Source organism: Mustela lutreola, chromosome 15 (assembly GCF_030435805.1).
Source record: "Mustela lutreola isolate mMusLut2 chromosome 15, mMusLut2.pri, whole genome shotgun sequence".
In the NCBI taxonomy this organism is placed as follows: domain Eukaryota; kingdom Metazoa; phylum Chordata; class Mammalia; order Carnivora; family Mustelidae; genus Mustela; species Mustela lutreola.
Genome location: NC_081304.1, coordinates 21,996,613 through 22,018,948, shown reverse-complemented (window position 1 = coordinate 22,018,948; position 22,336 = coordinate 21,996,613). Strand labels below are relative to the sequence as shown.

General features: G+C 36.9%; 2 protein-coding genes across 4 annotated transcripts in view; one reads left to right on the top strand and one right to left on the bottom strand.

Annotated features, from left to right (window-relative positions):
* Positions 1-8,843, bottom strand: part of IKZF3 (IKAROS family zinc finger 3) — a 92,829-nt gene extending 83,986 nt beyond the window's left edge. Inside the window, exon 1 of one of the 2 annotated variants that reach the window (XM_059148130.1) lies at positions 8,429-8,843. In XM_059148130.1, coding sequence (XP_059004113.1) covers positions 8,429-8,435 — 7 coding nt within the window. In that variant the 5' untranslated portion in view covers positions 8,436-8,843. The remainder of the gene's footprint in view (positions 1-8,428) is intronic. The other variant, XM_059148129.1, reaches the window with a different exon arrangement.
* Positions 8,844-12,413: 3,570 nt separating this feature from the next.
* Positions 12,414-21,424, top strand: ZPBP2 (zona pellucida binding protein 2). Of its 2 annotated transcripts, none has more exons than XM_059149918.1 (8): positions 12,414-12,548; positions 12,799-12,864; positions 13,947-14,072; positions 15,535-15,696; positions 17,650-17,868; positions 18,499-18,581; positions 19,533-19,713; positions 20,290-21,424. In XM_059149918.1, exons 3-8 carry the CDS (start codon positions 13,994-13,996, stop codon positions 20,382-20,384), a joined length of 819 nt encoding a protein of 272 aa, XP_059005901.1. In that variant the 5' UTR covers positions 12,414-12,548; positions 12,799-12,864; positions 13,947-13,993; the 3' UTR covers positions 20,385-21,424. The 2 variants fall into 2 exon arrangements, with proteins under 2 accessions (XP_059005901.1, XP_059005900.1); XM_059149917.1 differs by having other exon boundaries at positions 12,414-12,651; positions 20,290-21,423.
* Positions 21,425-22,336: the final 912 nt, after the last annotated feature.

Below are 22,336 nucleotides of genomic sequence, written 5' to 3'. Positions count from 1 at the left end.
CTGAGGAATTTTGTTTTTATGGTGGCAAGCAGAAGTGTGTTGGTCAGGATGGTCCATGAAGTCTTTTGTCCTGCTGAAATGATTCTCAAACCAAGAGAGAAAGAGTATCAGTGGCTTACACCAGTTATAAATAATCTCTCTCACCTGGTCCCCTTGAATCTGCTGGCATACAATTGCTTTAGACAACTATTTCTTGTAGGCCAATGGGCCAGCTATTTCTCAAGGACTGAATGATACAGCATAGTATTTACAGTACCAAAATGAAGTTAGGAAACTTAGTCTTAACAAAGGAAGTTGTAGAACCAAAGGGAAGGGGTTTAATTTCTAATACTCATAATTTCTACAGAACTTGCTGAATCTTAGACAACAGTGGTTTCCAGAAACTACTTAGTTAAAAAGGATCTGTTTCTATCCCAGCAGTTTTTAAACTTTTCTTGAAGAAGCACTTCATTTTTCAAATGAAATCTTACATAGATTACCATACATAAAACAGATAAAGTAGTATCTTAGTAGTATACAATACACTAAATTCAAATATATAATAATTACTGAAAGGTGAAACAATGAGAACAATAAGCTGTTTTAATAAACAAAAACCAAAAATCTATAGATACAGATGAAACTTGCAGCTTTATATCAGCTTCAAATAAATACATTATTACTGTTTTTTTAATTTGTCAATATGAAAAGAAATGAAGATGCTTATATATAAAAACTGTTACCACTTGCAAGTGTTTCATCTTATTATTTCAGAATAGTTTTTAAACTATTCCCTGAAATTTGAAAGAGGATGGAAAAATAACCTTTCTTTCAGAGTTGAGTCACTAAAAATATCTAATCTTTACACTCTTAAATTATGAACATAAAAATCAGCAAGAAATAACCAACCTTACAATAAGTATTTAAAAAATTTATAATATAGAATCATGGTTACCATGCTCACATTCTTATTATTGAGCAGTTGGTTACTACACTGGTAAAAGCATGTTCCAAGCACATTAGTCTGAGCCTTTATGGGCACTTAGTTAAATAGAGGGAATAGGAGAGTTAATGATGTTCTTATATAATTTTACATGCGCAATTATGGACAGGAAAAAAAATACAGGTGTGGAACCACAATCTTACTCGTCACATTTATAAAATGTTAATATTTCAAAGAGTTTCAAAGAATTGGTAAAAAAAAAAGTTTCATTTTGAGGTCAGAGTATAAATTTATACATTGATAATCTTCAATGCATTTGGTAAATGATACTCAAGAAAGTCAAATAAAATTTAAATCAAGTTAGCTTCTGATGCACATCTGTGGTACTGTCTACATAGTATGCAAGCATAAAATCAACTATTAATGGCTATTAGTGAGTGATTTCCTAATTACAGAGATAAAGGCAGATGATAACAAAAATGATTGTTAGGCATAAAAATTAGTAACTTTCAGTTTTCAGACCAGAGCTATTATATATAGCTGTGATGTAACTCCACATCTATAAACTATTTACAGGTTTATGAGCATGATCGTTTTTTCATATCCACTGACTCTGTATGACGACTATTTTAGGAAACTATTTTGATGTGCCAAATATTCAGATAAGTTAAAAGTCTTTCAAATAGGTATCACTTTGCAAGTGAGCTGATAGTGCTGCAATAGAAAACTCAAATTAAGAGAAATATGTTGTCAATTTTAAGAATCACAACATTTGTTATAAAGAAATAGTTTATTGTGGAAAGTACAGTGCTTCACTGAAATAAAGAATGTAGCAAAATTTTTTTTTTAAATCCAAAAGTTAGAAGACACTCTATTATTCTGCCCAAAGTAGAGCCAATATTGGATTAGAAAAAGATGGTAGTATTCATATTGTTGGATTTAGCCAACATTCTAAACTCTTCTATCAAACCTTTAAAAGCTCCACTGACAAATTAGCCAGCAAAATTAGTTTCAATGTCACTCTTCTCCTTATTTTCTTTACCCTAAAAGCTGAACAAATAATCAAAAGACCAAACACACAGGCAACTGATTCATTAATTTATTCATTTAATATGACCATAGTTCTACTATGTGCTAAGGAATGGGCTGATGATAAAAAGATACTTACACTTTGGAACCTGACAGTCTAGAAGGATCTACAGTTATATTAATTACCAAAATAAGCAAGAAATCTAGTTAAATAATCTTCAGATAATTAAGAGTTACAAGTAGAAAATATAGCTTTATATTGTTTCATCAGTGATGCTATGGAAATAATTCAGTTTTGCTTATTTTTTAAAAGTTTCTGTATAGGGGCGCCTGGGTGGCTCAGTGGGTTAAAGCCTCTGCCTTCGGCTCAGGTCATGATCTCAGCGTCCTGGGATCAAGCCCTGCGTCGGGCTCTCTGCTCAGCAGGGAGCCTGCCTCCTCCTCTCTCTCTGCCTGCCTCTCTGCCTATTTGTGATCTCTGTCTGTCAAATAAATAAATAAAATCTAAAAAAAAAAAAGTTTCTGTATAAGCCCACAAATAATCTGATGTGCCAAAAATTTCAGCTCTAAGAACATATATTAATAAACACATTTGTGATATAAAAAGTTGGGAGATAAACTGATTTTGAATTTTTGACAGTGAGTAAAGAGTATTGTTTCATAAACACATTTTATTCTATTTCAGATCTATTATTAAACACCTACTTTTTTAATCTCTTCTAAGAGGAACACATATACACATATCCACTATAATCCAGTATCAACTCCATATTATTTTGATTTACTCTACACTACTTTGGACTCTAAGAATTTTAATTTTGGATGCAGAAAGTAGATTTTCATTAATGCTGAAAAATTATCTCATTCAAAATCGTGGGAATTAAAGTGTTTTGATAATTATATAGTACTAATAACTAAAAGGTATACATTGGTCATATTTAAAATAATCTACATATAATAGAAATCTAATTATTGTTTAATTATTTCATTTCTTTTTTAGAGATTCAAAAGACCTTAGAGTCATCCTTATGGTTTTAAATTTTTTTTTTTTAAAGATTTTATTTATTTATTTGACAGAGAGAAATCACAAGTAGATGGAGAGGCAGGCAGAGAGAGAGAGAGGGAAGCAGGCTCCCTGCTGAGCAGAGAGCCCGATGCGGGCCTCGATCCCAGGACCCTGGGATCATGACCTGAGCCGAAGGCAGCGACTTAACCCACTGAGCCACCCAGGCACCCCCTAACTGGTATATTTATAAAAATTTAAAACCAATGTTTTAAATCCTTTTAAAACCAATGTTAAAAATCCTTTTATTGAGCACCTACTACAGGCAGGTTTCTGTATTAATCTCTCAGTTCCTCTCATACATGATCTAGAACTACAGCTTGAGTCAGGCGCCAATTAACACTGGATGTCTAATAAAAGATGTGTGAATAATCTTTTAGTCCTAAATAAGTGAATATATACAGTTAATATGCTGACAAGCTTATAATAATGTATAAAAAGGTATTACTGGAAAGTTGTATGCTAATTTTATGGTATCATCTATATCTTACTGAGAAAGCAAATTTCTATTCATATTTGATCCATATTTTAATGGACTAATACGTGATCCTGAAATCTGTCAATATAAAGTTAATAGAATACATTTGATTTTAGGAATAGTTTAGCCAATAAAACCAATAACATTTTTGTTTTCTTGGCATTCTTTTCTATTATACTGTTTAATTAAGTACTTTAAATTTTTCTGAGTTCTATCAAAAAATTGCTATCATCAATAAACTACTACTCATAAAAATTAATCAAATAAAAGGCATCATAATAAACATAACAGAAGTTGCTTTTCAGCACTATTTTTTTTTCTTTTAAAGGTTTTATTTATTTATTTGACAGAGAGAGATCACAAGTAGGCAGAGAGGCAGGCAGAGAGAGGGGAAGGCAGGCTCCCTGCTGAGCAGAGAGCCTGATGTGGGGCTCGATCCCAGGACCCTGGGATCATGACCTGAGCCGAAGGCAAAGGCTTTAACCCACTGAGCCACCCAGGCACCCCTCAGCACTATTTTCTTAATTGAATGCAACAAACTCTGAGGTTCTTTTATGAACCAAGAACTATTCCAGGAACTAAGTACACAAAAATAAGACATATTCTCTGGGGACGCCTGGGTGGCTCAGTGGGTTAAGCCGCTGCCTTCGGCTCAGGTCATGATCTCAGGGTCCTGGGATCGAGGCCCGCATCGGGCTCTCTGCTCAGCAGGGAGCCTGCTTCCCTCTCTCTCTGCCTGCCTCTCCGACTGCTTGTGATTTCTCTCTGTCAAATAAATAAATAAATAAATAAATAAAAAAATCTTAAAAAAAAAAAAAAAAAAATAAGACATATTCTCTGCCCTCTAGAAGGAAAGACCAGGGAGAATAAATATTTAAATCAATAAATAATTTCAATACAATTGGCAAAAATAGGCACAGAAAGGAAAGGCTCTTAGCTTAGGTGGAAGAAGGTGAGGGACCAGAAGGGTGACCACCAGAAGGCACCAGAGAAGGTCATCAGAAGGAGGGCATCTGCAGAGCCTTCAGGGTGTGATGCCTGAGCAGAATCTTGAAGGACAAGTAAGCATAATCATGTACAGAATGGGTTGAAGACTTCAGTGAAGAAACTGTGAAATCCCATGTTGGATCATAAAAAGCATGAACAGGAATCTTTTTTTTTTTTTTTTTTTTTAAAGATTTTATTTGGGGCGCCTGGGTGGCTCAGTGGGTTAAAGCCTCTGCCTTCGGCTCAGGTCATGATCCCAGGGTCCTGGGATCGAGCCCCATATCGGGCTCTCTGCTTGGCAGGGAGCCTGCTTCCTCCCCTCTCTCTCTCTGCCTGCTTCTCTGCCTACTTGTGATCTCTGTCTGTCAAATAAATAAATAAAATCTTAAAAAAAAAAAAGATTTTATTCATTTGCCAGAGATAGAGAGTACACACAAGCAGGCAGAGAGGCAGGCAGAGGCAGTGAGAGAAGCAGGCTCCCTGCCAAGTAAGGAGCCCGATTCGGGACTTGATCCAAGGATCTTGGGATCATGACCTGAGCTGAAGGCAGTGGCTTAACCAACTGAGCCACCCAGGAGTCCCACGAACAAGAATCTTCTAAAGTTATGTTCTATCAGGATCCTGTGGCCTTTCTGTAGCTTTTGTTCTTTTGAACTTTACCATTTCATCCTTCATATGCTCATAATGGAGGGCTCAGTAAACTCCACCATTTGGAGGCTGTATCTCTGTAAACGCAACCATCCAGAGCATAGAAAGGGAATTAGAAATGAAAAATTGCTTCCACAAAAGCCATGTGGAAAGAAGCAGAAGCTGACATCAAGAAGAAGACAAAATTTGTTCAATAACCCTGGAATATTTAGTGTGGGGGACATTCAACTCTACAGTTCAAAACACCCGCGAGTTTATATTATAGAATAATAATAAACCACCTGATGGTCAGAATAGTAACCCAGGGTCACCAAGATAAAGTTATCTCTTGTGTACTTTGTTTATAAGACAGGGAGTTGTGTAATAAATACACTTAGAAAGATCTCTATCCAAAATAGAAAAGTTTTTTTTTTTTAATTTTTTTTTTTTTTTTAATTTATTTAGTCAGAGAGAGAGTGTGAGAGCGAGCACAGGCAGACAGAGTGGCAGGCAGAGTCAGAGGGAGAAGCAGGCTCCCCGTGGAGCAAGGAGCCCGATGTGGGACTCGATCCCAGGACGCCGGGATCATGACCTGAGCCGAAGGCAGCTGCTTAACCAACTGAGCCACTCAGGCATCCCCGAAAAGTTTTATATTAAATAAGAAACATGTCAATACCTATGAAATTTATATTTGTGAACAACCTCATTTCTCAACCATAACAGATAGAAGAACTACTGCTATTACAACACAAATAACAAAATTTAGCAACATCAAGAGTCTTTGGATAGAAAATATCTCAGATCACAGATTGTGAGAAAAGAAAAGAGTTACAGTTTCTGAGTTATTTATTCGATGTACTAACTTTTCATTTTGAAATTGAAATTGACAAAATTTCAATTTCAAAAGCTTATGTCATCTGACATCTTCATAGATAGAATGTCTCAATAAATGTTTGCTGAAGAATGAATTAAAAAATTTTTATATGCTGAGAGTATGAATAATTAAACAGCTTTACATTTCACAATAAACTGTAGTATGTTAATTTGATCACCAAATTAGGCAGAAAATAAAGGTATTCCATAAAGTCTTCTACTTTCTTATACTGCCAAGAAATGAGAGGTATAGGGGCACCTTGGTGGCTCAGTGGGTTAAAGCCTCTGCCTTTGGCTCAGGTCATGATCCCAGGGTCCTGGGATAGAGCCCCGCATCGGGAAGCCTGTTTCCTCCTCTCTCTCTCTCTGCCTGCCTCTCTGCCTAATTGTGATCTCTATCTGTCAAATAAATAAAATCTTAAAAAAAAAAAAGAGAGGTATACACTGTAGTTCAAATCTCTGTATTTTGAGTCCAAAATGTCAGAATAATAAAAAATATTTTAAATATCAAGCACATGTGCCAGATTAGTCAATCTGTTAGCTATAATAAACTAGATATTTTACTACATTGACTACTCCATCTTCAAGGACCTGATGATAGAAAAGCCAAATTCACATCGTTAATCATTTTTAAATTTTATTTTTTGATGTAAGTGTTGAAGTTTTTACATTAAGCACACTATATACTATCCATCTCTATGGACCTATGAATTTAATCTAGATATCCAGACATACAACTGATCACTGCCTATATCCTATATCCCATCTTTCTCCCTTTATAGTTTGTACATTCTAACTCAAATTCTATACAAGGGTTCATTCCTTTCTTATTCAGACAGTCTTTATTCAGGCTTATCTAAAAGTTTGTTAGGGCCATTACTATCCCAAATTATGCTATTAAGCTAGTAATTTATTTATTTCACATTAAATGAATTCAGGAGTATTAACATTTACTAGGAAATATTCTCCTTCCCACAGATTTACACTATTCTGTATGTTAGTTTGGAGAAGCGAAAGGACTAAGAAAAAATGGTGTTGAATATTAATTTATAACTTCACAAAAACAAATTTAGCAAATCATCTATAATAATGAAAGCATGAGAGTTTTTTAAATTATTTTTTCGTAATGTATAGTGACCTAATTTTTCCCTGTTCTTGGACAACCAGACCTTTACATGTTAACAATTACACTTCATAAACCATTTTTAAATATTCACAATGTCAAATTTTAGAGCACCCTCAATAATTTAAAATTTAATAGCATAGTTTTTCATAAGAGAAAACACCTGAAGCATTATTCATAATGGCCATTTAAAAGTTTCCATATCCATACTAAACGCATTGACTTGTTTGGCATTCTATAAGAAAAAAAAAATTATATGGGCCACAGCAGTTAGAAAAATTGTAAGCATACCCATGTAAATACTTCAGGATCATAATATTGCATTCAATGATATTATGTTTGTGGGGGGGGAGAACCTCTACCTCCTAGACCTTGTATCCCAAAATATTTAATCAAATTTAAATAACTTCATATATTCTAGATTTAGAGTTGCCAAAGATCAAGGTTAATTGACAACAGAAAATCCTTTGATTATTATGAAAAAATCCATGTTATTCATAAGATTTATCAAATTAACGTTTTTATTAGATGTCAGTATCTCATTTATTAAGACAATGAATATGTTTCTCACAAATTCTGATCTTCGAAATATCATCACCTTCCCCAACTTGAAATGCATCTGCCATTTTCAAGGTTTTACAAACATTTGTTGAACAGACCACTGAGAAGTTTACAATAGTAGTGTGAATTTTTAGTTACCCAAGTAAGTATATACTGTAAAATTTTTGAGAAACGAGGAGTTTCACGACTTTCAAAATTAATTCAAATGAAATTTTTAAATGGAGCTTGATTTTTGCTTTGGGTAAAGAAAGATCATTAGAAGATAGAGTTCCAAGGGAACCACCAGTGCCAACCACATAAAAATTTACCTTTCCCATATGATAACATTAACTCTTAGAAGAAAAAAACTGTCACGTTTCATTCTAAAGAAGTCACTCAGATTAGCATAATTCCAATGGACACTAAGCCATGGAGGAAAAAAGCATCCAAAAAGATCAGGGATTCCAACCTAGTTTGCTGCCATTTCAGGGACGCCCCACAAGTACTCTTCCTCTGCAGACTTTGAGTTGACCCCTCATGTCTGACAACCCTTAAGACATAAAACTGAGGAGAAGTTACCACTTTCCAAAGTTAGGTGGGGGCTTGGGGGGGGCAGTATGAGAGATGTATGAGAACCGACACGCTTTGCCTTCTGAAATACCTATTTACTTTTGACAAAAGAAATAAATAGAAGCAAAACCGAGATTCAGAAGGAACTCTCTCTGCTGCGTGCACCGGTCGAACTTTTCAAAGACCCCTTAGAAAAGAAGCGGGCTGGAGGCTCACCTTCCATCTCGCCGCCGGGCTGGGCTGGGCTGGATTGGATTGGAGTTGCGCTCTGGCTCCCCGGCCGCTCCACGTGCTCCTGCCGTCGCCGGGACGCTGCGCGCAGCTGGCGGGAGATTCCCGGCGTGGGGAGTCCCCGGGATCCGGCAGCCGCGTCGGCGCAGATTGAAAGGGGCAGGAGCCGGCGACTGGCCGGTGCGCGGGGTTACAGCGGCGCTGGCTGGCGGCGGCTTTAAAGTACGCCCGCCAAGGAGAGCCCGAGGTTCCGCACCTCCAGCCCCCTTTTGAATGTCAAACCTGAGAACCAGATAGGATGGAAATGGCGCATCAGTAAATTGTCCCAAAGTATCTATTTAAGAAGGATAATGGATGGGAGGGTAATATGTGGGGGAGGGACGATCTGGATTGTTTTCTTAAGTTCAACGTTTAAGTTCAAAGAGGTTTGTCTTAAATTTAACAAGATCTGGAACTATTAGTCTAGATTTCGGGGATGATAGCAATGAATATCGTCAAAGAGAACTCACTCCGTTTGAAGTCTTGTGTTTTTCTTCCTGTTTTTCTTTTCACGTGATAATTCTTGGTCCAAGTTTTCAGAAAATTCTAAGACAGTTCAAAGGGATTTGGACCCTTTTATCAACTTTTTCATTTCGGGAAGCAAAAATTCTCTCACTTTTGTTTTCATTTACTCTGTACTCTATGGGTTTATTTTCTACTACTCTGCTTTCTTCCAAGTAGGATCTGAGACAGCTTACAAAAAACATATACATATACATACATACAATGTATCAGAAAAGTAAGTAAAGAAAATAGAGCTAAGGGGAGGGTGTGATAAGATAGTAAAATTAATTAAAGGATGTTACTGCACAGAAACATACCAGTCAACATCTTTTCCTAGTATCCTTCTTGCTTTATAGAGGTAAAGCACAAATTTGACTATAGGAAAAGGAAAGGGGAAGTGACCGGATGACAATTTTTCAAAAGCAGAACTTTTCTTCACATTGAAGTCTAAGGGACATTGTTCCAGTGAATCCTTATAAAGATATCCATTGTGTTGAATTGGACAACATGTGAATGATTCTCAAAAAGGTCACTTCCACCCTTGTTAGAAAATTACATTGTTACTGCATACAAATCTACTTCAGACTTAAGGTTGGGGGGTTGTGCATCAGCAGACCATATCAGAAGAAACCCACACTTACAAACTAAAGTGTCCATATTGTAATTTATGAATTTTAGTTTATTTTAAATATGCGTTGGTATAGAAGGTCAACATACATGTGTGTGTATCAATATACATACACATTTATGTGTGGTGGGTGATTTTTTTTTTTTTCCTGAGTAAACAGCTTGCATTGTCTTTGTTTTAAGATCATGACACCATGGAGGTATCTCTGTAGATTGTATGGTTTAGAGTTCTGTGGGATAATATCAATTTTGGAGAAATACTCTAAACACCAGGTCTAATTATAGTATTGAAAGGGGAAATTTGTTGTTTGTTAGTTTCTAAAAGCAAAAATAGCACATCAAAAGTAGCAGAAGAGGAACTGTAAAATTTCACAGGGATGGTTTAAGGATGAATAGTTATTTGGTTATTAAAAGGATGTAAAACTGTTATTATACTTAGCAGTGGAACGTGTTACTGCTCTGTAAATAATTAGTTCAAAATGAAGTATTTCAGACTCCAGAGAATGGTACTTAGGGGAATAAATAAAAAGTAGGTGGATGAAATAATTTATGTAGCTACTCCACCCTCAAGGAGGTGGAGCATAATACCCACTCCTTAGTGTGGGCTTTCGATAGTGACTTTCTTCCAAACAGTACGGTGTGTAAGGGAGGGAAAAGAGTAATTTTGAAGAAGAGAAATCTGACAAACACTACCTTAGCCAGGTGATCAAGGTAACGTCAACAGTGATAAAATACATTGATAGTATGTACGTTTAATACAATTTTATGGGAATGGCACTTATCTCTATAGTTATCTACCCAAAAATCTATGCCCTAAGTAAAATAATGAGAAAATGTCAGACAAATTCCCGTAGAGAGGCATTCTGCAAAGTACCTAACTAGTTAAGGTCAGGTAATGGCATCAAAATGGTCATTAACTCTCAAGGTTGTCAAAAACAAGAAATGTCTGAGAAACTGTCACAGCCAAGAAGAACCTAAGGAAACATGATGACTTAATGTAGTGTGGGAGTCTGGATGGGATTCTGGAGCAGAAAAAGGACATTTAAGTAAAAGCTAAGAAATCTAAATAAAGTAGATGCCTTATTTAACAACCATGTATTGATGCTAGTCCATTAATTGTGAGAAATGTACAATACTAATGGCAAGATGTCATTAGTAGGGAAAACTAGGTGGGAGTACACAAGAACTCTGTACTACATTCACAATTTTTCTGTAGATCTAAAACTGTTTTTTAAGACTTTATTCATTCATTTGACAGAGAGAGACACAGCAAGAGAGGGAACACAAGCAGAGGGAATGGGAGATGGAGAAGCAGGCTTCCCACTGAGCAGGGAGCCGGATGTGGGGCTCTCTCCCAGAACCCTGAGATCATGACCTGAGCCCAAAGCAGATGCTTAAGGACTGAGCCACCCAACTGTTCTAAAATTAGAAGTTTATTTTAAAAGAATGGAGGGGTACTTTCAACAAACTACTACTACTACTCATTTGGTTAAGTCTCATGTCACAGTATTCAAAGTTTATAACACAGTATTTATAAGAATCGATTGCTTCTAATAACTGGGAAACTAATTAAAAAAAAACCCACTGTGGATTATAATGTACTTTGACTAAAACTGAAATGTCAAACTGCTAGGGAATTAAAGATAATCCCTAAATTTGTCTTCATCATCACCACCTCAAGAAGGAAGAGAACAGTTGAGACTAAACCATGAATCTAGACACAGTAACCGACATGGGTGGATCTGACTCACTGAATCACATCTCATGGCTTAAGCTACGTAGGTATAATTAACAGTGACTAAAAATGAAATCACTGACAAAGTTTGCTCCTGGATCATCTGAGATAGTCCAAGTACTGACTTGGCTCAAAGGAAATAAAACTGAAAACTCTTGATCTCACCCAAAATAATCATTCTGCACCCTGTCTGAACCTTGGTTTCTTTACCCACCGGCCTACTCAAAACCACCCCTGAGGGTGTCCCGCTGCTAAGAAATAGACAACAAACAGGCTGCCAAACTGGTCGCCAAGAAAGAACCATAGAAGACCCGGGCATGGTCTCTTTCTGACCTCTGTGATCTTTACTCATCTGTCATCCGTCCCCACAGGAAAAGCAGACTTGGGGGAATCTTGCCTTTCGATTGGGCCCCTTTTCAAAGGCAAGGTTACTTCATGACCCTAAGCAAATTTGCATGGGGTGGGGGGTCTCCCAACGCCGTCTCATACTCGATGTGGAAAATTAAAGGTTCAATGTTCCTCTAGCGTGCGAAAGGGTGGGGACGCCTTGTTGGCACACGAGTGGTTCTTCGGGTTCTTCGTTGGGGCGGGGGGGCAGAAAATGCAGTTAGGTAAAAATTGGGTGGAAGAGTTTGGAAAAGATGTTGCACACAACTTTAGGCAGAATTCGTGAGAAGCAAGGCACCAGAAATTCCCGCAGGCTCTTTGCTTCCTGTAAGGAGTAAATTCTTAACACGCTTCTCCCTCCCTCCAGTTCTAATGTAATTGCACCCTTCCGTGCCTTACCCCATTGTCCTACATGGGATCCACACTGTTCCTCTCCTGGACGTCTTCAGCCTACAAAAAAGGAAATAACCGAACCGCGAAGGGTTGTCTTCCTTAACATTACTCTTTCCTTCTCTCAGGGCTAGGGGGGTGCTACTCAAAGAACGAAATCACAGAGAGCGCGGGAAAATGGCGCCAAGCGCGAGGCACTCGCACAAGGGTGGGCGCATGCGCGCGAAAGGGGGCGGGGCGCTCGCCTCCAGTGATCGGGCCCAGCACGCGCCCGCCCTGCCCCCGCTCTCGAGGCGGCGGAGCGCGCACGCGCTCTCCTGCGCGTCCGCTCCGGCTGTAGCGACGGACGGGTAGGGGAGCTGACCCCGGCGGTTTGCTCCGCTCTGTGGAGGAGAGATGGGGAGGCGCTGGGCCTGGGCTGAGGTAGGAAAGAGCCCGACCCTCGACGCCTCCCGCGAAGCTAGCCCCTGAGCCGTGATGCGAGCGTGGGTCCTACTCTCCGCGGTGCTCTGGTACCTCACTGGAGGTGGGGCTCCTCCCGCCTGCCCGGTCCCCCTCCACCCGCCTGGCCCCTCTTCCCAGTTCTGCCCCCTCTGCTTCGCCGCGCCCTGCCCTACTCTGTGCCCCCCGCTCCCCTTCTACCTAAAAAGTCAGTGGTTTCTTTCTTCCACAGCTGGATGGCAGCGTTCTTCTGAACGTACCGGGAAAGGCCTCATTTATGGCAAGCCGGGACACCCAGGTACTAAGGACCTCTTCGCCCGCAGAGTCTTATCAGAAGAGCCGGGTGTGCAGTGGACCTGCTTAGTGTTCTTCCAGCGAAGGGAAAGGGAGAGAGAGCTCACTGGCCGTCCACCTGGTGCTTGGCCCTCGCATCATTTCATCCTTACAGGGATGCCTTAGTGTTATCCCCTGGGCTAACACTCATAAGGAGCTGGGCTTCAATCCAGATCTTTCTCTGATGCCACCTCACTTCCGGGTGTCTCTGCTGCTTTGCAGCGCGCAGGGCCCGCACAGAGTGATTTCCAGGGCTGCAGGTCCCTCTACTTGGAGCTCCTACACATCCTTTAAGGCTCAGCTCAAATGTCGTTTATCACGGTGATGACACTTAGCGGCACTCCCCAAGGAAAATTGGTCACGCGGCTAACTTTAGATAATTTGGGGCCAGTTCACAGCATTTGTCATGTTTGGGATCTCTCCATGTTTGGAGCCCTTCCCCTTTTTCCCACCCCCCCCCCAAATTGTGGGACTGTATCTTCTTTGTATACTGGTATTCAGTAGACTTAAAATCAGTATCTTGTGGGACTGCGTGGGTTCAAAGTGCCTCTACCAGATCCGAACAGAATAGGTAACTGCAGAAAATCTTTCTAGTATGCCCCCACATAGGCTTAATTATTGTTCCCAAAAGAGGAGGTTTATACTTAAATATCAAGTTCCTCTTAGGGATGACAGTGATTATCTTGAGAATAGTTTCCTTTTCTGATCTCTAAATCAATTCTACTAACCCTTCAAAGAATTGTGATTCAAGTGAGTTCTGAATTTGTACATTAAAATGAATTAAATATACTATGTACATTTTTATAAGCAAAACTATAATTATGTACATTTTATAAGCAAAACTATAGTTATAACTATAAAGAATGCTATCAGCCTAGAGTTTTAAAAACTTATAGGAGAAGAAATTTATATTAACATTTTAAGTGTTCTAATGATATGCTGATTTTTAAAATACTGAAATCCAAAAAGAGCTAATCAGTATGTCTTTGGGACAAAATGGCAGGAAGTGTATTTCTTAATTTTGTTTTATATTTTATTTTGTCGCAGTAAAAATATATGTAAAATTACATCACAGTAGCCCAATCCTTGCCTGTATGGATTTTAAACGTGCTAAAAAAGAAACAGTGGACCCCACCTACTCATGGATCGGGCCTAATGAAAAGCCATTAACAGGTAATTTATTTGATCTTAGTTATTTTGTTAAATGATAGGGACTTTTATTTAAAGAAAAGCACTGTGACTTATTAGGATGAACAAACTGAAATTTAATTTTAACTGCAGTTTCACCTGCTCCATACTTAGAGTAAATCATGTTCTATTTTGGTCTGTGCCTTATTTTCTCTTTATTAAAAAAGATGAAGCAATAATTTTTTTATCCTACGTCCCAGAGCTATATTAGTTCAAAAGTTTTTATAAAACCTAATATTTGGAGAACCTGGGTGTCTCAATCAGTTAAGTGTCTGTCTGCCTTTTGCTCAGGTCATGATCCCAGCGTCACAAGTCCAGCTCCCTGCTTAGCAGGGAGCCTGCTTCTCCCTCTTGCACTCCCTCTGCTTGCGCTCTCTCACTCTCTCTGTCAAACAAATTTTTAAAAAATCTTTTAAGGGGTGCCTGGGTGGCTCAGTGGGTTAAAGCCTCTGCCTTTGGCTCAGGTCGTGATCCCAGGGTCCTGGGATCGAGCCCCACATCGGGTGCTCTGCTCAGCAGGGAGCCTGCTTCCCACGCCCCCTCTGCCTGCCTCTCTCTCTGCCTACTTATGATCTCTGTCTGTCAAATAAATAAATAAAATCTTTTTAAAAAATTTTTAAAAACTTAAAAAAAAATTATCTGTGTAGCATCTATCTTGGAGATGAAGTATTTGATGTGGAATTTTTCATGATGTTAGAAGAGTGTATTGGGGTATTAGTATTATTAATTTCTGTCTTATATGAGGAAATTGTGTAGTACTACAGAGTAGTGTAATCTCATTTACTAAATTACCAGCATAAAGCAAACGAAATTAGAGGCCAACGGGGTGCCTGGGTGGCTCAGTGGGTTAAGCCTCTGCCTTCAGCTCAGGTCATGATCTCAGGGTCCTGGGATCGAGCCCCGCATCGGGCTCTCTGCTCAGCGGGGAGCCTGCTTCCTCCTCTCTCTCTGCCTGCCTCTCTGCCTACTTGTGATCTCTGTCTGTCAAATAAATAAATAAAATCTTAAAAAAAAAAAAAAAAGAAAAGAAATTAGAGGCCAAGAAATGAATTTAAGAAAACCAAAATATATTTTTAAAGTGTACTTATGTGGTTTTCCATAGAGATAACAGAATTAATATTTTTTAAATTTTTAAAAAAGATTTTATTTATTTGACAGAGATCGCAAGTAGGCAGAGAGGCAGGCAGAGAGAGAGGAGGAAGCAGGCTCCCTGCTGAGCAGAGAGCCCGATGCAGGGCTTGATCCCAGGACCCTGAGATCATGCCCTGAGCTAAAAGCAGAGGCGTTAACCCACTGAGCCACCCAGGCACCCCAGATTTTTTTTAATTCTTGAAGTTAAATAGTCCATTAATTTTTTAAGTTTTGTGTTTATTTATAATCCCATTTACTAAATAATGTTTGAATTGTTATATGTTAAATAACCAAGTAATTTACTATTTCTGTTTAGAAAATAATCAAATAAATATAACTAAAACAGGAAAGCTGAAGATGGAAGATTTTCAGGAGGCTTTGTCTGGACTTTACTCATGTACTCTTTCTTATAAGACTGTCAAAGCAGAAACTCAAGAAGAAACAGTAGTAAAGCAGAGATACGACTTTATGATCTTTGGTAAGAATATGGGCACATTTTAATTTATACATTTAGTTTGGATAAGAATTAAGTGTATAGTTTCTTAATTTAGTGAAAATGAGCCTATTATATATAATTATTATGACTTACGGAGTATTTTGGCATATTTGACCATGCAAACTCATAAATTGACATCTAGATAGTATGTCCTAAATATCCTCTTTTAACCTCTCACTTACCACCATCTAGGTATGCAAGTACAATCTACTTTACCAAAATTTTGCCAGGTCATTTAAAACTGATGTTTAATTCTGTAAAAGCAAATTGATCATCCTTTTCATTGGACTATACTGACAACAATAACACTTTCTGCAAATTAAGACATTCCCCCATCTTACTGTTTCTGATACTGTTAACTTATCTATATATCCAGCCATTTCTTCTCTTGTACTGAGTAGATAATGTATCAGATGAAAACAAGCTTTTTCTTTTTTCTTTTTTACGTATTCTTTACTGCTTTGTCAAAATTGACCATATAGTTGTGGGTTTATTTCTGGGTTTTCTGTTCTTTTCTGTTCTGTTGATCTCTGTGTATATTTTTGTGGCAGTACCATACTGGTTTTTAAAATTATTTTTATTTTTATTTCTTTTTTTTTAATTTTTAATTTTTTATAAACATATATTTTTATCCTCAGGGGTACAGGTCTGTGAATCAGCAGGTTTACACACTTCACAGCACTCACCAAAGCACACACCCTCCCCAATGTCCATAATCCCACCCCCTTCTCCCAACCCCCCTCCCCCCAGCAACCCTCAGTTTGTTTTGTGAGATTAAGAGTCACTTATGTTTTGTCTCCCTCCCAATTCCATCTTGTTTCATTGATTCTTCTTCTACCCACTTAAGCCCCCATGTTGCATCACCACTTCCTCATATCAGGGAGATCATATGATAGTTGTCTTTCTCTGCTTGACTTATTTCGCTAAGCATGATACGCTCTAGTTCCATCCATGTTGTCGCAAATGGCAAGATTTCATTTCTTTTGATGGCTGCATAGTATTCCATTGTGTATATATACCACATCTTCTTGATCCATTCATCTGTTGATGGACTTCTAGGTTCTTTCCATAGTTTGGCTATTGTGGACATTGCTGCTATAAACATTCCGGTGCACGTGCCCCTTTGGATCACTACGTTTGTATCTTTAGGGTAAATACCCAGTAGTGCAATTACTGGGTCATAGGGCAGTTCTATTTTCAACATTTTGAGGAACCTCCAGGCTGTTTTCCAGAGTGGCTGCACCAGCTTGCATTCCCACCAACAGTGTAGGAGGGTTCCCCTTTCTCCGCATCCTGGTCAACATCTGTCCTTTCCTGACTTGTTAATTTTAGCCATTCTGACTGGTGTGAGGTGGTAACTCATTGTGCTTTTGATTTGTATTTCCCTGACGTTGAACACTTTTTCATGTGTCTGTTGGCCATCTGGATGTCTTCTTTGCAGAAATGTCTGTTCATGTCTTCTGGCCATTTCTTGATTGGATTATTTGTTCTTTGGGTGTTGAGTTTGATTAAGTTCTTTATAGATTTTGGATACTAGTCCTTTATTTGATATGTCATTTGCAAATATCTTCTCCCATTCTGTCAGTAGTCTTTTGGTTTTTTTGACTGTTTTCCTTTGCTATGCAAAAGCTTTTGATCTTGATGAAGTCCCAGTAGTTGCTTTTTGCCCTTGTTTCCCTTGCCTTTGGCAATGTTTCTGGGAAGAAGTTGCTGCAGCTGAGGTCGAAGAGGTTGCTGCCTGTGTTCTCAGAAAACAACTTTTTTTCATTAAAGTTATTAGTTTTGTATATATTTTTAGGACAAACATAAAACTTACTAGATAAGTTTCTATGCTAATTTGCAAGATTAATGAGATTTAATATTACATATTATTTGCAAATTGTTTAGTAGCACAATGGTAAGCACAATTGTTTTTATTCTCATCATTTTTTACAGCCTATCGGGAACCTGATTATTCATATCAGATGGCTGTACGTTTTACCACAAAGTCTTGTGAAGGAAGATACAATGACCTGCTTTTTAGAGTGCTGAAGAAAATCTTGGATAATTTAATCTCTGATTTGTCATGCCATGTCGTAGAACCATCATATAAATGCCATTTTGTTAAAATTCCAAAACATGGCCTTGTACATGAACTATTTATAGCCTTTCAAGGTAAGAAAAAAAATTTAACATTTCTTTAATGTGAGATATCTTACAAATAGGCCTTAAATATTTGTTAAGCACTAAAGTATACTGTTGGTTCCAGCCTGGTTAAGGTTTTAAATTTTAATATATTAATTATTTACTTTAAACAATGATATATTGTTACTTACCTTTTTTTTTAATTTATTTTTTTAAGTAGGCTCCACGCTCACTGTGAGGTTTGAATTCACAACCTTGAGATCAAGAATTACATGCTGTACAGACTGAGCCAAACAGGCACCCCAATATTGTTGTTTATCTTTTAGAAGTCACTATCATTTTATAAATTCTATGCAGCTAATATTTAACTTATAAATTCCTGAAAATTTAAATTGTATTTTTGAGAAGAACTTAATAAAAGAGAGGAACCAAACAAAATTGATTTCCATTTATTTTAAAGCCTTGTAGTTACTTTGATTAGCCCCCAGATGGAGTGAAATCATAATGTATAAGTCATTCAAATTGTGCACTTTATTACTAGGATTAGATAGATTAAACACATGCATGCATACATACTGAATTCAGCATTCAAAGCTTTATTGGAATGGATGGAACGTTTTAGAATTCTTTTGTGACGATATCATTTTTTTTCCTCTCCAGTTAATCCTTTTGCACCAGGGTGGAAAGGTGCATGCAATGATTCTGCTGACTGTGAAGATATAACTAATCATAATATCCTCCAGGTGAGAATTTCAATGTAGGGGGGAAGTATTTAAATAATTAATAAACTATGTAAAAATTTTTGTAAATACTTTCTTATTAAACATTTCTTCAAAAATTGATTTTTCCATGTTGTGAATATTAATAGTAGACATTCTAAGCAAGTAGATTTAAATTACTGTTTTTAAAAATATAAAGTATTATTGATTTTTTATTTCAGTTTTTTAAGCAGAGAGTCTTGGCTTTATCAAGATGTTTTGTTTTGGAATAATACATCTAGAATAATAGATAGCTCCCCAAGTTAGTAATATGTATTTTTTCTATGTTGGAAGGATGGATCTCTGGTTTTTGTTTCCCAGAGGGAAACTAAGCAGCAGCTTGAAGAACAGCCCCAGCCCCACAACCATGTAATCCTAGGTTAAACAGTAGTTCTTCCAAAATTGTGTCTCTGCTGGCCATAATAGTTGCTTCCCCTCTGCCATTCTCAGAGGCTAAGGGCATAGTCTAAAAAATCCCTTTACTCTCCTGACCTAGTTCCCGAGCCCATACCCTTAATATTATGCATGGCGTATGGAAAGCACTAAGTTAGTATTAGTTATTATTAAACTCTGTGTTCAAAAAATAAAATTTACATCACTGGTTTGTAATATTGATTAGAGAACAGTTTTGGTTTCCATTTGGCTTGCCTCTTTGGAATTAGAAATAATGAACTCTCCGTTATCCACACATGAAATAGACATGCTGCAAATTATTTAAACCTCAATTTAATTTTTCTTAACTATTGTACATATGAATTGACAATAATTGATAAGGTCAAGACTAGACTAATTTTAGTATTAACACACAACTTTTCAGGAATTCATCTGTTGGATAAAGCATGACATGCTTATTACTATGTTTCATTGCCTCTGATACTGGAGGATAAATTTGGTTCACAATTCAGTAATTGTACTTCTGGTATTTTAAAATCTTAGGCAAGAGATCGGATAGAAGAATTTTTCCGGAGCCAAGCATATATTTACTACCACGACTTTAATAAAACTATACCAGCTATGCATTTTGTGGACCACAGTTTTCAAGTAGTACGTATGGATAGCTGTCGTCCAGGCTTTGGAAAAAATGAAGGTCTACACAGTAATTGCGCTAGCTGTTGCGGTAATTATAAAATTTAAATATCTAAATATTTAGGTTATATAGTCAAGAATAGATTATTAATTCCCTTAAGATAATTGAATGTAGTGATTCTTTCACAATACGTTATATTTAGTTAAAGGGAAGTAAAACGTCAAAGACCAAATTTCTAAATATAATCATTTTTATGTGTATTAATTCTTCCTAATGCACTCTTCTGTGTTATAAAACATTTTTATAGTGTTCTGAGTTAAGCTGCTATGCTACGACGGAAAAAAACAGAATAATGCTATCTAGAAAACAGAATTGGAAACAGAAACTAGAAAACTAGAAATAGGAACTCATAAATGGGACATTACAGAAGATACTGTAAAATGCTGATATTGAAAAAATAAGATTCCAACTTTCTCCTACCTTTAAGATCATCAAATTAAAATGTTTCAAACTCACAAATAATCTTCCACAACTTAATTGGTTGAATATTACTCAGTGTAACATAAGTATAGAAACAGTGTGATACTGAAGGCAGATTTATATTACTGGTATAAAATACCTCTAACCGAAATGATAATAATGTACTCCATGTTTTTTCCTCTGCAGTGGTTTGTAGTCCTGGGACTTTTAGTCCTGATGTTGATGTTACTTGTCAGAGCTGTGTTTCCATCCGTGTTTATGGAGCTAAATCTTGCACATAAACTTCAAACAAAAATCGTATTATGAAGACTAGAGGTGAAAGTATTATTACTTGCTTGTGGAGGTGGGGAACATAACATAATTTGTTCACATCCCGGAGCATCAAAGATTGATTAAGTAAGACCAATAAGACCAAAATATTGGAAAACATACATTTTAGAAACTTTAAAAAGATAGTTGACATGGCATTTCTAAGAAGGAATTTAATATCTCCAGTGGACAAAGGAAAGTGTATTAGTGGATGATTTTCAAAGAAATATGTTTTGCTGTTTACAGACTGAATCTCTTGCTCTGTACCTAAGACTATATTAAGGTCAAGAAGAGTAGCAAAGTATAATATAATAAAAACTTTATACTTTCCGTATATTAATTTGTTTGAAATCACTCTGATATGACATAAAGGCATATTTACTACCTTCGTAATTAGACCCAAAAAAGGTTGTTTCTTTTGATCCCTTTGCTATTAGTTTGTTTTTTAAATAGTTTTAAAAGTATAGTTTCAGATTTATAGAATAATTGAGCACATATTACAGTTTAGTATACCCTCACCCCTCCCCAATATACCCTACTACCCTATTGCATCAGTGTGATACATTTGTTAAAATTAATGAAAAAAGTTGATACTATTATTAACTATAGTTCATAATTTATATTAAGGCATTCTTTGTGTTACACAGTTCTATGGGTTTTGACAAATGCATAATGCCTTGTGTTTACCATTACAGTTTCATTCAGAATAGTTACACTACCCCCCCAAAATCCCTTGTGCTTTACCTATTCATCTCTCCCTCTTGCTTCAAAACTCTTGACACTGCTGATTTTTTTTAAACGACTCTATGGTTTTGCCTTTGCCAAAATGTTATGTACTTGCAATTATACCATATGTAGACTTTTCAGGCTGGCTTCTTTCACTTAGCAATATACATTTAAGGTTTCTCCACGTCTTTTTGTGACTTGATCATTTTTTATTGTTGAATAATATCCCATTGTATGGATATATGAAGGGCATCGTGGTTGCTTCCAGGTTTTGGTGATTATGAATAAAGCTGCTGTAAACATTCGTGTGCAGGTTTTTGTGTGGATTTAAGTTTTCAATTGCATAAATATCTAGGAGTGTGATTGCTGGATTGTATGGTAAGATTATGTATTGTAAGAAACTGCCAAACCATCTCCCAAATTGGTTTACCATTTTGCATTCGCACAAGCAAGGAATATGTTCTTGTTGCCTCTCATCCTCACCAGTGTTTGGTATTTTCTGTTTTTTGGATTTTGCCATTCTAATAGGTATGTAGTAAAATTTCATTGTTGTTTTAATTTGAAATTCTTTAATGACATCTGATGCTGAGCATCTTTCATATGCTTATTTGTATATCTTCTTTGGCTAGGTGTCTAGATCTTTGTTCATTTTTTCATTGGATTACTTAATCTCTTATTGCTGAGTTCTAAGAGTTCTTTGTGTAGTTTAGCTACAAATTCCTTCTCAGATACATGTTTTGCAAATATTTTCTCCCATTCTTTCTCTTCACTCTTTTAAGAGTGTCTTTTATCAAACAGAAGTTTCTGATTTTAGTAAACTCCAACTTACCAGTTTTTCTTTCACAGATCATGATTTTGGCATCATACTTAGAAACTCTTCACCAAACCCATAGTCATCTAGATTTTCTCCTCTTATATTCTAGAAGTTACATAATCTCATGTTTACATTTAAGTGTAACATTAATTAATTTTTCGTGAAGAGTAGAAGTTGTGTGTCTAGATTCCTTTTTTTTTTTTTTTTTGCATATGGATGTCCAGTTCCAGCATCATTTGTTGAAAAGACTATACTTCCTCCATTGAATTGCCTTTGCTCCTTTGTCAATGATCAGTTGACTACATTTGTGTGGGTCTATGCTTGGGTTCTCTCTTCTGCTCTACTTATCAATTTGTCTATCCTTTCATCAGTACCATGGTATCT